The 16,762-nt window shown below is 37.7% G+C and overlaps 1 protein-coding gene across 1 annotated transcript; it reads right to left on the minus strand.

Moving 5' to 3' along the window:
* Nucleotides 1-12,711: 12,711 nt before the first annotated feature.
* LOC111751783 (olfactory receptor 14A16-like) lies at nt 12,712-15,055 on the minus strand. The gene has a single exon (XM_023553675.2). The coding sequence runs from the start codon at nt 13,838-13,840 to the stop codon at nt 12,893-12,895; it is 948 nt and encodes a 315-aa protein (XP_023409443.1). The 5' UTR covers nt 13,841-15,055; the 3' UTR covers nt 12,712-12,892.
* Between the last annotated feature and the right edge of the window lie 1,707 nt (nt 15,056-16,762).

A 16,762-nucleotide genomic window follows, 5' to 3' on the forward strand; every position in this document is an offset into this window, starting at 1 on the left:
CATCATCATTTTTTCCTTTTGCTTTAGCTGTTCAACATTCAAGAGCAAGTTTCAGTCCCCTTTGACATCCATCTTGGTCTTGTCTTTCTTCCCTCTTTTCAATGACCTCTTGCTTTCTTCACGTATGATGTCCTTGATGTCTTTCCACAACTCGTCAGGTCTTTGGTCATTAGTGTCCTACTTGTCATATCTATTGAGACGGTTTCTAAATTCAGGTGGAATATACTCAAAGTCATATTTTGCCTCTCATAGACTTGCTCTGATTTTCTTCAGTTTCACCTTGAACTTGCATATGAGCAATTGATGGTCAAACAAGGCCCTAGCCTTGTACTGATTGATGATATTGAACTTTTCCATCATCTGTTTCCACAGATGTAGTTGATTTGATTCCTGTGTGTTCCATCTGGTAAGGTCCATGTGTATAGTCGCTGTTTATGTTGGTAAAAAAAGGTATTTACAATGAAGAAGTCATTGGTCTTACAAAATTCTATCATTTGATCTCCGGCATTGTCTTTATCACCAAGGCCATATTTTCCAACTACTGATCCTTCTTCGTTTCCAACTTTTGCATTCCAATCACCAGTAATTATCAATGTATCCTGATGGCATGTTCCATCAATTTCATACTGCAGAAGCTGAGAAAAATCCTCAATTTCTTCATCTTTGGCCTTAGTGGTTGGTGTGTAAATCTGAATAATAGTCATATTAACTGGTTTTCCTTGTAGGCGTATGGATATTATCCTATTACTGACAGCATTGTACTTCAGGATAGATCTTGAAATGTTCTTTTTGTTGATGAATGCAACACCATTCTTCTTCAAGTTGTCATTCCCAACATAGTAGTCTACATGATTATCTGATTGTAAATGGCCAATACCAGTCCATTTCCACTCACCAATGCTTTGGATATTGATGTTTATGCATTCCATTTCATTTTTGACAATTTCTGATTTTCCTAGATTCATACTTCGTACATACAGGTTCCAATTATTAATGGATGTTTGGAGCTGTTTCTTCTCATTTTGAGCAAATGAAGGTCCCAAAAGCTTTACTCCACCTTCGCCATTAAGGTCGACTCTACTTTGAGGAGGCAGCTCTTCCCCAGTCTTCTTTTCAGTGCCTTCTAACCTGGGGGGTCATCTCCCAGCACTATATCAGACAATGTTCCACTGTTATTCATAAGGTTTTCACTGGGTAATTCTTTTCAGAAGTAGACTGCCTATTCCTTCTTCCTGGTCTGTCTTAGTCTGGAAGCTCAGCTGAAACCTGTCTTCTATGGGTGACCCTGCTAGTATCTGATTACCAGTGGCATAGCTTCCAGCATCACAGCAACACACAAGCCCCCACAGTACAACAAACTGACAGACACATGGGAGGTATGATATATACCATATATATATATATATGAACCTGTTGCCATTGAATTGATTGTTATGAATAGCGACTGAATGCGTGTCACAGTAGAATTACACTCCATAGGGTTTTCAATGTCTGTGATCTTTTGGAAATAGACCCACAAGGCATTTTTTGGAGGTGCATCTGGATGTTATGGAAATGCCAAGCTTTTGGTTATTCATGAAACATTTAACCATTTGTCCACACAGGCAGTCATATATCTAATGTATTATGTATTCACCATTGCTGTCATGTTAATTTCTACTCATAGCAATCTTATAGAATAGGGTAGAACTAGCCCATAGTATTTCCAAGGCTGTAATCTTTATGGAAGCAGACCGTCATGGAGTGGATGGTGGGTTTGAACTGCTAACCTTTCAGTTAGCAGCTGAGCAGTTAACAACTGTACCACTAAGTTTCCTTTACACACACACACACACACACACACACATACATATATGTTTGGCTGAAGGCAGAAAATACTAGAAAAATGTTTACCTGTGTTTTACTGACTATGCAAAGGCATTTGACTTTGTGGATCATAACAAATTATGGATAAAATTAAGAAGAATGAGAATTCCAAAACACTTAATTGTACTCCTGTGGAACCTGTACACAGGCCAAGAGGCAGTCATTTGAACAGAATAAGAGACTAGTACATGGTTTAAAGTCAGGAAAGATGTGTGTCAGGGTTGAATCCTTTTACCGTACTTATTCAATCTGTATGCTGAGCAAATAATCCAAGATGTTGGACTATATGAAGAAGAACATGGCATCAGGATTGGAGAAAAGCTCATCAACAACCTGCAATATGCAGATGGCCAAACTTTGCTTGCTGAAAGTGAACAGGACTCGAAGCACTGACTGATGAAGATCAAAGACTACAGCCTTCAGTATGGATTGAACCTTGAAGTAAAAAGAAAAAAAAATCCTCACAAATATCCTCACTATAACCAACATCACGGTAAACAGAGAATATATTGAAGCTGTTGAGCATGTCCTTTTACTTGGATCCACAATCAATACCCATGGAAGCAACAGTCAAGAAATCAAACAATGTATTGCATTGGGCAAATCCACTGCAAAAGACCTCTTTAAAGTATGAGGAAGTAAAGATGTCACTTTGAGGACTAATGTTCTCCTGACCCAAGCCATGGTATTTTCAGTCACTTCATATGTATGTGAAAGCTGGACAAGGAATAAGGAAGACTGAAAAACAATTGATGCATTTCAATTACGCTCTTGGCAAAGAGTATTGAATATACCACGGAATGCCAGGAGAACAAACAAATCTGTCTTGGATGAAGCGCAGCCAGAGTGCTCCTTGGAAGCCAGGATGGCAAAACTTTGTCTCATATACTGTAGACATGTTATCAGGAGGGACCAGTTCCTGGAGAAGGGCATCACTCTTGGTAGAGGGTCAGCAAAAAAGAGGAAGACCCTCAATGAGACGGACTGACAAAGTGGATGACACAGTGGGCTTAAACATAGCAACAGGTGTCAGGATGGGGCAGGACCAGGCAATGTTTGGGTATGTTGTACTTAGGGTCACTCTGATCTTGAACAGGCATAACAGCAACTAATGACCTAACAACAAGTAGATTTATTTCAACTTATAAATACATGTTTCTTAAAGTTTAAAATTTAAGAATACAAAGTGTGGGGATGACAGAATTGTGGTTTCTCATACTTACGTTACTCCAGTATGTTTTAGCATTACGTATTCTTTCTTGGATTGGACTGTGTAATGACAGTTATGCAATTTGACCGTTCTGTACCACTAATCTAAAAATTGTCATTATGTGATTGACCAATGACATCTCTTACCAATAGACTCTGTTCACAAATTCTCTCAAAGAGTGTTTTGAGTGTAATATCTGGAAAGCCACAATTGGAGAATTAATGTTTATTATAAAACTCTGAGCTCATAAATAATGTCCTTGTCAATACAAAGAGAAAATTAATCTACAAATCTGAAATTACTCATCTTCATTTTAACTACTGAAAGAATGAAATGGGATACTATTTTAAAACATGCAAATTTTTAAGCTCCCGTAAAATTGTCCCAACTAGGCAAGTGAATGGTGTTGGTGAAGATGAATGTGAAATGAACAATATTACCCCAAACCTGGGTCCTGTTGATGAGAACATAATGCTTGGAAGATTTCCAGTGAATTAGAAGTTGCTAAGACACTTTTCAGGCACGGAGGCCCATCTAATGCTATAAAATGTGTCGTTCTATGCAGCAGCAAAAAAGAGATAATACATGTCTATTTTTGAATATTGTTGCTGTTGTGTGCCGTTGAGTTGATTCTGACTCATGGTGACCTGTAAGTCACTTTTGGTTAGCATCCAAGAGCTTAACCATTGCACCACCAGCCTTCCTTAAATAGATTCCTGTAAACCAAATAATCTGATACACATTAGTAAATATTAAAATCATTAATATTTAAGACATTTACATTCTTTAAGGCCATTTTTCCATGGAGGATTTTGCTAAGGGCAATCTTTATGTTCCTGTTTCTCAAACTGTAAACGACAGGATTCAGAGTAGGAGATAACAAGGAGTATAACACAGACATAAAGAGGTTCACTGAGGATGGGGATTCAGAGGCTGAACCTAAAAACCCCATAAATCCAGAAGAAAGAAACAAGGTCACCACAGTGAGGTGGGACATGCAGGTGGAGACAGTTTTGTACCTTCCTTGAGTGAATGGGATCCTTAAGACAGATGAGAAAATGTGAACATAGGAAACGGCCATTAAAATGAAACATACAAAAGCAAAACAACAGCCAGCAATGATAAACGAATGTTCTAAAATATGCTCCCCAGAACAAGCGAGTGTAAACAATGATGGACTATCACAGAAAAACCGATGAACTACTTTGGGCCCACAGAAGTTGACAGAGAGTGTACTTGCTGCATGAATAGATCCATAGACACATCCGCTGCACCCCATCTGCACACAGACACCTCTATTCATAACAGTCTCATAGTACAGAGGATGGCAGCTGGCACCACAGCAGTCATAGGATATGACTATAAGGAGGGCATACTCTGTGCCCACGAAAAAACATTACAAAAAAAAAAAAAATCCCATGAGGCACATCCTAGGAAGGAAATTGAATAGCTGGTAGTCAGAGTTCATGATGGACTTGGGGACAGTGACAGAGATATAGCACATGTCAATTAAGGACAAATTCTTCAGGAAGAAATACACGGGGCTTAGAGGTGCCGGTCACAGATGGTGAGGGTGACAATGAAGAGGTTCCCCATCAGTGCTGTCAGGTAAATGAGGAAGAAGAGGGCTGCATACAGTTTCTGTAGCATCAAGTCATCAGAAATTCCCATGAGCAAGAATTCTGTTGGCTACTTTCTGAGGCATGCTAATTTTTGTCTGCAGAAACTTAAGAAAAATGACACTTACTACATTCACTTACATCCTCAGAACCTGCCTATTTTGTTGGTTCTTGAATTGATTCTATTGTGTTTTGAGGGACATTTTAAGGTCACCAGAGTAGCCTCAGGAAAAGTTACATCTTATAAACTATAACTTTAAACTAATTATATTAAGATAGTCTTTAAGAGCCGGCTGGAATAATGCATCATTTGGTTGCCTAGGGCAGTGAAATACATCTTGCACATATGATAGATCAGAACTGGATCACTGGCATTTTCACTAAGGCTTCACATGAAGCAGATCAGGTATGACCTATCTTTAAAGAATGAATAGAACCCTAGAAGTATCTGCACATTCTACTCTGTCCATATCAATTGTTCATAAAGAGCATGTGGCTGCTATGCGTCTAATAATCAAAATTAAAGTGTAGTAATTAGCAGCTTATTCTTCCAAAGGACAGTGGAATATAATCAGGTAAACAGCACTGTGCTCCTTTAAAGGAGTATCCGTGTGAGACAAATTGAGAATGGCAACTTGAAAGGTTGGAATGACAAGCTTAGAGGGTAGGGAGTTTGAGATAATGCTGGTGGAATAATGTGGAAAAGGATACCGAGAATGGTGGCACAACGTGAAGAATGTAACCAATGTCGCTGAATTATACATGTAGAAATGGTTCATCAACTAATGATTAGTTAATACAAGTGGTATGTACATAAACTGGATTATTTGGCAATAAATAAGAATGAAGTGCTGATACATGTAACATGTATCAACCTTGAAACCATTATCTTGAAGGGAAATTGGCAAGATTGTTTGAAGAGTGTATGCTATCTAAGAAGTAGAACTCAGATTTTGTGTCTCTTGCTAAGAGAAGCCATACAAGACAAAATGTATAGATGGAGGAACATAAAGTCTGGGTCAGGAAGTAATGCTAAGCACTAAAACATGTAGCAAAAAAGAAAGGGGCTCGGAATGAGAAACTACTGAGCCTTTCTGAAGGAAGTAAATGACTCACAAAGCCATGAAAATTCAGAAGTTTTCTATAAACTCTGTCTTGCAAGCCTGGAAGCACAGGCCTGGAAGGGAAAGAAGGCATTAAAAAGTGGTAAGTATGCAGAAAATAAAAAAGAAAGCATCAGAAATAAAGTAGGGTCAAATGCTTGCCCATCTTTTGAAAATTTTCCAAACCAAAAACAAAAAAAACCAAACCTGTTGCTGTCAAGTTGATTCTGACTCATAGTGAACCTAAGGACAGAGGAGAACTGCCCGATACAGTTTCCAAGGAGTAGCTGGTAGATTCAAACCGCTGTCCTTTTGGTTAGTAGCCATAGATAGCTCTTACCCACTACACCACCAGGGTTTTAAGAGCAAGGAAGGAATAATTCATTTACCCTCTCTAGAGATAATGGTAATGGGGTAGGTGATTGTTTTTCCCCAGACATGGCACATGTTGGTTATAATCAAAATTTGGATAGGAAAAGTGTTCCAAATGACTTTAAGTTTGTCAAATAAAAACAAATCTGGACTTATTTAAGGAGAGGTTTTATTCATAAAGAAAGACAATTGTGACAACGGTCTGATTTCATTAATTTGCAGGTGATTCAAAATCAAACAGAAGAAGACTTCTATCATAGGATAAGGAGAGGCAAGCTGAGGTTTGCAGAATTTTTAAGGAGAAGCCTGACAAACAATGAGAAATAACCAATGGATTCCAAAAGGACAAGAGTTTCTCTGTGGTCAGCTGGTTCCTAAAAAAAAAAAAAGGAAGCTAATAAGTGGTGGGGGGAGCACATATTATTTTTTCAGTGCTTGGTCAGACAGGAGGCAAGCAGAGTTCACGAGTCTGTGCAATGGAGAGAAGCCTGATTAAAGAAAGTAGCAGTTAAGAAATGATCAATTGTGAACTCTTGGTCAGATTCATAGGTCATGAACTCTAAAATCATGTCATTCTAGCAAGGCTGAAATCCAGAAGAGGTATCTCTGGTACCTTTATTACTATTACTGTAACCAGAGAACATTCCATTCCATTTACCCAAAGTCATTCCATGTGCCCTATATTTGGTATGCAGGGACCGATAGTGTGATATTTTTGTATGACTGGTAATATTAGCTTATGGGGTGTTTGGAAGTAAACTAACCTGTGAATCCCTGAAAGAATTACTCTTATTCCAAATGAGAAGCAGTCCAGGCAATAGAAGCAGATAGAATCCACCAATTTCTAAGGCATGACGGGCTCTCTAACTGACATCAAACATGATAATACATTAGAAGACTTATTTTGCAATTAAGGGAAAGGGGTTTTCGTCTTTGTGTATCTTGCTGCTCTCTGAGATACTGATAATACAGTTGCAATGAATTATGTCTCTCCCGGGACTAAATTGGTGCTTTTTTCAAGACATATAACTTCATCGCAGAAAATTGGAATATTTAATATGGATAAAGAGACTGGACAACATTAAGGAGTTGAATACAATATTGAGTAAGTTTTCACCTTTTGGTGCATTAGAGACTTTACAGCCATGTAAGTGACAATGAGTCCCTTTTTTGAGTGGTCTGTGTTCAAACTGGACCCCTGATGGTCTAGTGGTTAAGAGCCTGGCTGCTAACCAATAAGTCAGCAGTTCAAATCCACCAGCCACTCCTTGGAAAACTTACGGAACTGTTCTACTCTGTCTATAGGGTCGCTATGAGTCAGAACCAATTCGACAGCACCTAACAATAACAACAGCATGTTCTAAATAAGAATTCTGGTTGTATGGTGGTTAGGTGCTTGCCTGCTAACCAAAAGGTCAACAGTGTGAACCCACCAGCCGCTTGACTTCCATAAAGATTACAGGCTTGGAAACCTAAGAGGGCAGTTCTACTCTGTCCTATATGATCACTATGAGTAAGAACTGATTGCTTGTTATTTTCAAAATTGAAAGAACAACCTGAAATCCCAGAATGATACTCAGAACACCTGTGATAATAAGGGGGATCAACCTCATGAATGTAAGAATAAGACAGCCTGATAGAAAGATGGTTGTTTCTCTCAAGAGGTGGACAGCCATGGCCCTGGTGCCCAGCATGAACTCTTCAGTCTACAGACAGATGGCTGTGAAATACTGGTGGGGAGGAATCACTTAAACCTTTGTCTTGTGTTTCAATGAGGAGGAGTTACTTCTTAATAAAAACTGTGGGAACTTGCTTCATGCCCCATTCACTTCTCCCTAAAACCAAACCACTTGTTGTCCAGCCAACTCTGACTCATGGCAACCCCATGTGTTTCAAGTAAAACTGTGCTCCATAGGATTTTCAATTGTTGTGGTCTTTCAGAAGTAGGTCACCAGGCCATTCTTATGAGAGGCCTCTGGACGAACTTGAATCCCCAATCTTTCTGTTAGCAGTCAAGAACATTAACCATTTTCACCACCCAGGGTGAAATACCTGATCAGTGATAACATTGGACAAATGTTTGATTTTCTATAGCTGATGTATTAGAAAAGCTGCTAGTGCTGTTTTTTCCCCCCCCCCTCTCTTCATAGTAATCCTGGGTCTCTTGTTTGCACTCTAGACCCAATCATGACTGTTTTCCAACATCTATGTTAGTGGGCGGGTTAGTTCAGAGACAGTACTGACTCAACAAGTCACACGCCACAGCCCTGCCTTCCACCTTATACTTTATCAGTGACATTTTCCTCTCCATTGATTTGATTTCTGAAGTTATCTCCAAATATGTTTTGAACCCTGGAGATGAGAAGGGATTTTACTTATAATGTCCCTAAAACCTCAACAACACTTTGTTATACAATTTCCAAGGCCATATTTTCAGCCTCATCCCACTGCCCATGAACATCCCCTATGACCTTCTTTCCGCTAACAATGAATTACATGATGCTCATCTGCATTGTCTGTTTACATTGACAATGTGTCATCAATATATATTGTAAATATTTTTCTAATAAGTCATGTGTTCTTTCATCTTGTTTATATTTTAAATGAGTACTTTTTATTTATCTGATGTGACTTTATAATCTGTTCTTTTTATTTACTTAATTTTTTCTAGAAAGTTATCCTATATAATAAAATGAGAAAATATTATTCTAAGTTTCTTTCTCCTTGTACTTTAGCTTAATTTATTGTATTTCATTTTTCAATTGTCCTAAATTTTATGGGATATGTATGGAATGAAGTATCTTTCAATGTTCCCTAATAGTTAGGCTATTTATCCTAGTGTCATTTACTGAGTAGTCATTTATTTTCCCAATAAAACGTGATTTTATTTTTGTCATCTGTGAAATTCTGTATAGGAGAATAATTACTTTCTGCTGTTCAGAGCTGTTCCTTCTTGTTTCATGTTCCAGTTGAAATTCAGCACCACAAGATCAAATATTGTAACATTTATATTTGTTATCAATTTCAACTGTGTCAAACATATACAATAGGAAATTATTATTTTCCCTAGAATATTCAAAGTATCATTTTAATATCTTTATCAGATTTTCTAGTTTTATTCATAAAGTCTCCATGTTTTTTATGTAATAAACATTTAAATTTTTATTCAGAAATGCCACGATTTCTTTTGTTGTGTTTGCTGCTGTAACAACTATTTCAGGAAAATGTGGAAAGAGAAATTGATAGCTCAGTTAATCCAGAAACAAGAAGAGTCAGCCTGTAAAATTGTTACTTATCCCTCAACTACCAGAAAAATTGTACTGGGTAGCCCAAGAAGCAATACCAAAGGATACTCTGTCACAGATTTGCATGGGAAAAGCCATTCATGACACTTAAAAGCCCTGCCACCCTCAAAGAATTTGCTATAGGCACATTTCTTGGTGAAGTAAGGAAGCTAATAGAAAATAAACTTTAAACAATCCAGAATATTTGAAATCGCAGGAATCACTGGTGTATGCAAGTCCCAAATGATATCCTATTTATCTCCACACTCACAGTGGATGGATACAGCCCAGTGACTAAGTAAAACCATTTCGTGCATTGGAATCTATCCCAAGCAGCAAGTTAACCTCAAAGAACACAAGCTAGGAAGTTAGCCAGAGAGCCTACGTAAAGCGTCTAGGAGATTAAAATAAATAAAGGAGGGAATGACTCTTTAACCAAGAAATTTGTATGAAAACAGGCATTTTAGAAGGAGGTAAAATGAGTATCAATAAATAAATATTGTGTTCATTGAATTAGATGTGCAACTCATGGTGTGAAAAACAGAAAATTGGTTATCTACAAGATCAGAGAATATTACATAAAATTGAATACAAGACATAAAGTCACATGAGTTTTTTGTTGTTGTTTATTTATTTAAAGCATCTATGAGGTATGGAAGTCAGAAAATAAAATCCCAGCATTTCTCTATCAGTAGTACCCAAGAGAAGAGGGAGGTGGGATACTGCCTGCAAAAAAAGCACAACTTTCCTCTGTAGAAATGAAATAACTTTCTATCTGGTCCTGCAAATGCTCACTGCTGTCTCTCAGCCTGTTCTCAGGAAATTCCCTGCTAAGAAGCATCCCGTCTTAACACATTCCAATTAAACCAATGTCTTAGGTCGTTAAAGCAGGCTGATTAGAGCCAGTCCCTAGCTACTTCCCTTCTGCAATTTGTGCTCATGCATCCCTGGTATCTTCATGCTTCCTTGAATACAGTACAGAAGTTATCACTTTTCTCAGCCCTTCCAAACCAAAAAAAAAAAAAAAAAAACCATCCTCTAATATTGACCGTGCCCTAGGGTTGCAGCTGGGCACTGGATTTTTGACTTCACCTTACTGAACTTTAGCATGGTATTGCCTCTTCTTAATTTTGAGGTTGTTAAAAGCAAAATCACATATTTATTCCATCTGCTTTTCCTGTTTTTGCTGAATATTACAGTCTCCTGAATTGATTTGATTAAACCCTTCAAATTAAATAAGCTTAACCCTACAAACTTCTGAATGCAAAAATTTTCTCATAATTCATATTAACTTTCAAATTATTTTTAAAAAGTAACCTTACAAAAAGAGTTTGCTTGGTGCAAAAGAAGCAACCGTTACAGCTGAAAACAATACTAAAAGACTGTGCATTTAAGAATGCAGAAGGATAAAATAAGTAAATAGAAAAACAGAGGGAGGTAAATATATAGGAATCATAATAATAAAATAAGAATTGATTGCAATGTTGTATTTAGGCGATCAAAATTAGAGTGATGTTAACTTTTGGGTACATCCTTCATCCAACAAAAATGATTGATGTAACTTGTGTCACTGAAAGAATTAGTATGAAAAATATACAAAATCTCTCAAATAATTTTGTATGCATTGCATGCTAAAATAATAATATTTTTATATTTGTTTAAATCAATAAATCAACAAAGATTGACTTCACATCTTTTTTTTTTTTTAGCCAGCTACAAAAAATCTGGAAACCCTGGTGGTGTGATGGTTAAGAATTCAGCTACTAACCAAAAGGCCAGCAGTTTGAATCCACCAGGCGCTCCTTGGAAACCCTGTGTGGCAGTTCTACTCGTCCTATAGGGTCAGAATTGGCTCAATGGCAATGGGTTTGGGTTTTTTTTAAGGGCACTAAAAATTAAAAAAAAAAAAAAAACAACTGCTGCCAAGTTCATTACGAATTGTAACGACACTACAGGACAGAGTAGAACTGCCCTATGGGGTTTTCTAGTCTGCACATCTTTCTCCTGCATAGTAGAACTGGTGACCTTTCAGTTAGCAGCCCAGTGCTTTTGCCACTGTGCCACTAGGGTTTCTAGCTAGCAACTAGAAAATTTAAAATTATGAATGTGTTTTGTATTACATGTCTATTGGTCAGTGCTGATCTTGAGTAAAAAAGAATTAAGACAGGGTTCATTTCCTTAAAAGACCACAGTTATTTTTCACATATACATTTTTATAGTATTGAAGAAAATAATGTTAATTTTATTCAATAAGAAAATTAATATCAATTATTTTAATAAAAATGTAACCTGATATTATTCTACAACAAATACTTAGCAATATAACTAATTTCTTAAAAACAGTGAAGATGAGAAAATTAAATGAACAGATAGCCACCAATGGAGCCATCAGGGATCTTGGCTGGGTTTTGGGGGAAGAACATATTCCAGAGAAAGAACACAGTCCATTTTTGAGAACTCATTTCAGTTGGCTAAGATAAACATAGATAGAAGCCATCTATCTTATTCTAATTTCATCAAAAGCAGGACAGGAGAGTGGATATAGTGAGAGAAAGAGGAGGTAAATAAATAGAGAAATAGAAGAAAGAGTTTCTAACTTCATGAAGCCTGGAGCATTTAATACTGTTTATGGGGTAAGAGGAACACTTAGTTAATGGAAACGTTTAGTGCTCCACTGCTAACCAAAAGTTTGGAGGTTCAAATTTACCCAGAGGCACCAGAGAAGGAAGGCTTGGTAATCTACTTCTGAAAAATTAGTATTTGAAAATCTTACAGAGCACACTCCTACTCTGACACACATGGGGTCAACTTGAGTCAGATTGACTTGATGGTAACTGTTAATTATTTATTTATTTTAATCACCATCTTTATGGATTATGATTGACCTGTGATTGTAGCTGTTGTGTGCCTTGAAATTGATTGCAACTCATAGCTACCCAACGTGACATAGCAGAACTGTCCCAAGGGTTTTCTAAACTATAAGCTTTACAGGATCAGATCTCCAGGTTTTTTCTCTTGTGGAGCAGTTGGTGAATTCAAACCTGTGACCTTCCAGTTAGCAGCTGAGTGCTTAATCATTGCACCATGAGGACGCCTTATGATTGTAGCTACGTAACTATTTTTATAAATTTTAAATGTGTCTATTTTGAATATAACAATTCGAAAAACTCAAGTGGGTGAAACTAATTATTTTTAAATTCTAAAATAAGAAAAATTATGATGATAAGAGAAATGTGTAGAATAGTAAGACAGCCAAAGGATTCTCCTTACTCCTATTCTCAAAGTGATAAGGCTGTCCCAAGTCAATATGGAGGAGAATTTTTAAACTTGAAGATATTTTTTTGTGTTCCAAAGGTATAGATGGTCAAAATACATTTTAAAAACTTCTTTTGACTTAAGAGAAAATGCACTCCAAATATTTTAAAGATAGCAGAATATTTATGTCTTTGGCAACATTTTACCACCCAGTAATTTGCCTAGGGCTAACTTCATATCCTCATTCCTCAGGCTATATATAACAGGATTCAAGATGGGAGGTAACATAGAGTATAATACAGACATGAGCAGATTCAGTGATGATGTAGATTTGTAGTTTGTACCTAAATGTGTAACAAGGCCAGAAAAGAGGAACAAGATCACCACAGTGAGGTGGGGCATGCAGGTGGAGACAGTTTTGAACTTGCCTTGAGCAGATGAAATCCTTAAGACAGCTGAGAAAACATGAATATATGAGGTAATTATGAAAAGGAAGCATAAAAAGGCAAACGAAAAGCTGGCAATTATAAATGCATATTCTAGAATTTGTTCCCCAGGACAAGCAAGTGTAAGCAGTGATGGAACGTCACAGAAGAACTGGTGCACTATTTTAGGTCCACAGAAATCGACAGAGAATGTACCTGCTGCATGGATAGATCCATAGACACACCCGCTGAGCCACGATGCAGTCACCATCTGCACACAGGCGCCTATATTCATAGTGGTCTCATAGTGCAAAGGATGGCAGATGGCAGTATAGCGGTCATAGGACATGACTATAAGGAGGGCATACTCTGTGCCAGCAAAAAAAATTAAAAAAAAAATTTGTGAGGCACATCCTAGGAAGGAGATAGAATGACTCTTAGTCAGAGAGTTCACGACGGACTTGGGGACAGTGACAGAGATGTAGCAGATATCAATCAAGGACAAATTCTTCAGGAAGAAATACATGGGAGAATGGAGACGCCCATCAGTGGTGGTGAGGGTGATAATGAGGAGGTTCCCCATCAGTGCTGTGAGGTAAATGAGGAAGAAGAGGGTGGCATACATTCTCTGTAGCATCCAGTCATCAGGGAATCCCACGAGCAAGAATTCCATTATGATGGTTGTGTTGGCTCGTTCCTCAGGCATGCTGATTCTTGTCTGTGGAAATAAAGACAACACTGATAATTATTACACTCAGATATGAACTCAGCAGCCTGGATCTTCTGGTTATATTCGCCTTTGCTTAGCCCTTAACTTGGCTGGATTCTGTTTGGAGTGAAGTTTATCAGAAAAGTTCCAGGAAAATAGCATTATACAGTATAGCTCCGTTTTCTTATTGTAAATGGAAGAAGTTAATGTGCTGGGCTGCTACCCAAAAGGCTAGTGGTTTGAGTATATCGAAAGCTACCTCAGAAGAAAAACTTGATAATCTACTTCCAATAAACCAGCCATTGAAAATTCTATGGAGAATAGTTCAACCCTAACGTGAATGGGGTTGCCATGAGTATGAATGTATTTATGTGCAACTGTAGTTTTTTTTTTTCTTGTGATATTAGAGCAAATTGAAATATGATTGGCATTAAACACAGTTTAGAAAGAGGCAGAGGATTCAAGAAAGTGCATCTGTTCAGGAAGCAAGAAATGTTTTATCACCTCCCACGCCTTAGGAGATTACTGGGCGAGCGTAGGGGTTTTCAGCCCTGGTGGCACAGTGGTTAAGTGCTCTGCTGCTAACTGAAAGGTTGATGGTGCTAACCCACCAGCTCCACGGGAGCAAGATGAGATAGCCTGCTTCCCTTGGAAACCCTATGGGGTAGATCTACTGTGTCCTACAGGGTTGTTATGAGTCAGAATCAACTAGATGACAACAGGTTTGGTTTTACAGGTACGGGGTTTAGGATATATTCTGCATGTAAAGTGATTAACACAACCTTTCTCTTTTCTACTGACTGCTTCCAGAAGTCATTTGATAAACATTGCTCTTGACCTTCATGAAAAATATAATAAAATAAAAAGAAAAGCATAGGTTTATGAAGGTGGTTAAAAATTACACAAAGAAGGTCCTAGGCAGAATAGTGGAAAAGGCCTACTTTAGTATCACACTAGGATGGCATCTTTTCTAGTTGATGTCAAATAGAAAGGTTTTTAGTAAAATTTGCCATGTCCGGATTGTCACTTCTCACCTAACTACTAGCAAGTAGAGGGTAACGGCTGCTGTGAAGGAACATCTTCTCTCTCCCTGTACGCTACAACCATGACAGTGGTCTTGCCTGAGACGATACAGTGAGTTTGTCAACGTCCACTACTTCCTCACTCTCGCATTTACAAAGGTATCATTTGTTACAATTTTTCTCCCTCCCCTCCCGCCCTACCCCAGCTTTCATTTAAACAAAACAAGTGTGGTCTGCACATTCAGTGGGGTGGTCAAGAGACACTTGGATTCTCAGAACATTCTCTCATTGTTTCTCTCCAGAAACAAATTGGGTGGATAATAGCCTCACCAGTTAGCATAGGTTTCTTCCATGGATACAGATGATGATGTTAAAATTTCCTCTTTCTGAGGACAACAGAAGAATTGAGAAAATTTATCAAAATATATCAAAGTTATCAAAATTCACAGAGATTTATCTTTCCTTTGGTTACTACTGGCAGTCAGGCATGAAGTGGAAAGACCCCAGTAGGCACAGTAGGAGTAGGATGGGGGACATTTTTTCTCTTCCATTTCTTCACTGTATGGGTTCTTATACATGTGGAAAAAAACCACGAAGCGAAGGGCAATTCCGTGTCTGGCGTCAACAGACACTTTCATTCTCGAATGGCGGGGTGTTCGGTCACCAAGGCTGCTTAATTACCTTACCAGTCCTGTGAGCCTTCTGAGTTTCAGGTTCCCCTCCCCCTCTGCCTTAGGCTTTAGTTCAAGGTTAATTACCTGTTCACGTCATGTGAGGTCACCGCAGTATAATTGAGGTGGAATTTAGGCTCTAAGGACCGTGAACACCAGGACTTAGGACCACACTAAAGGGGAACTCAAATGCCCCTAGGGGTTTTCTGTGATGAGAATATACAACAACTCTATGAATATGTTCATTTCGTTTCTTTCTACTCATTAATGAGTCATGATACTAACTTTTTAATAGAAAATAGAATATTTGAACTCAAGTATTGAAATTTGTATTTAGGAACACGTATTGGGTAAAAAGTGTTTTGTTTTATTGTTCCTTAGCTCTGCTTTTTTCGTTGTTGTTTTGTTTTTGTCATGTTAACACTAGTATCTATATTTTTTTTTTTTTATCTATGAAAATATTATCTGTGTAAAATAAAGCAATGTAGGAAAACCTCAATTAATGTAAACGTGCCTGGAGAGACTCATTTGACAATTTCTTCCCAGGAAGAACTAGAGTTGCACTTTTGGGAATGTTTCCGTCAAAAATCTATATTTATTACTTGGCATACATATATACATATATAAATACATCTTATGACATTCACCATGCATGGTTCAGAGATCCAGTTTTCACACACAGCAATATTCTTCATGGCGTTTTGTTTTTATGTTTTGTTTTTTTGCTGTGGTCGGGTGCCTTTGAGTCGATTTCAATTCAGTGTCCCTGTGTGACAGGGTAAAATTGTACCAATAAGGTTTTCTTGGCTGCAATCTTTACAGAAGCAGATGGCCAAGTCTTTCTCCCACAGAGTGGCTGGGTCGATTTGAGCCACCAATCTTTCAATTAGCAGCCTAGCACTTAACCATTATACCACCAATGCTCCTTATTATTCCACGGCATTGGTATTCAGTATTTGAAAATCTTGTCTTCTCTTTACAAGCAAACTTTTGATTAACATAATTGCAATTACATCCTCTGTGCACATGTGTATGTGGTTGTTTAGGAATATTTCTTGCAGTTTAATTGATATAGTACACTTTGATAATTGATACGATTTGATAATTTACTGATGATTGGGTATATTATGTTCATGCTTCCCAAAATGTTTGCAAAGGTATACTTTTACCAAGTCTTTAAGTGTTTTCCATTAACCCATATCTCTCACAACAAAACTTTTTAATAT

Source organism: Loxodonta africana, chromosome 2 (genome assembly GCF_030014295.1).
Source record: "Loxodonta africana isolate mLoxAfr1 chromosome 2, mLoxAfr1.hap2, whole genome shotgun sequence".
Taxonomy (NCBI): Eukaryota; Metazoa; Chordata; class Mammalia; order Proboscidea; family Elephantidae; genus Loxodonta; species Loxodonta africana.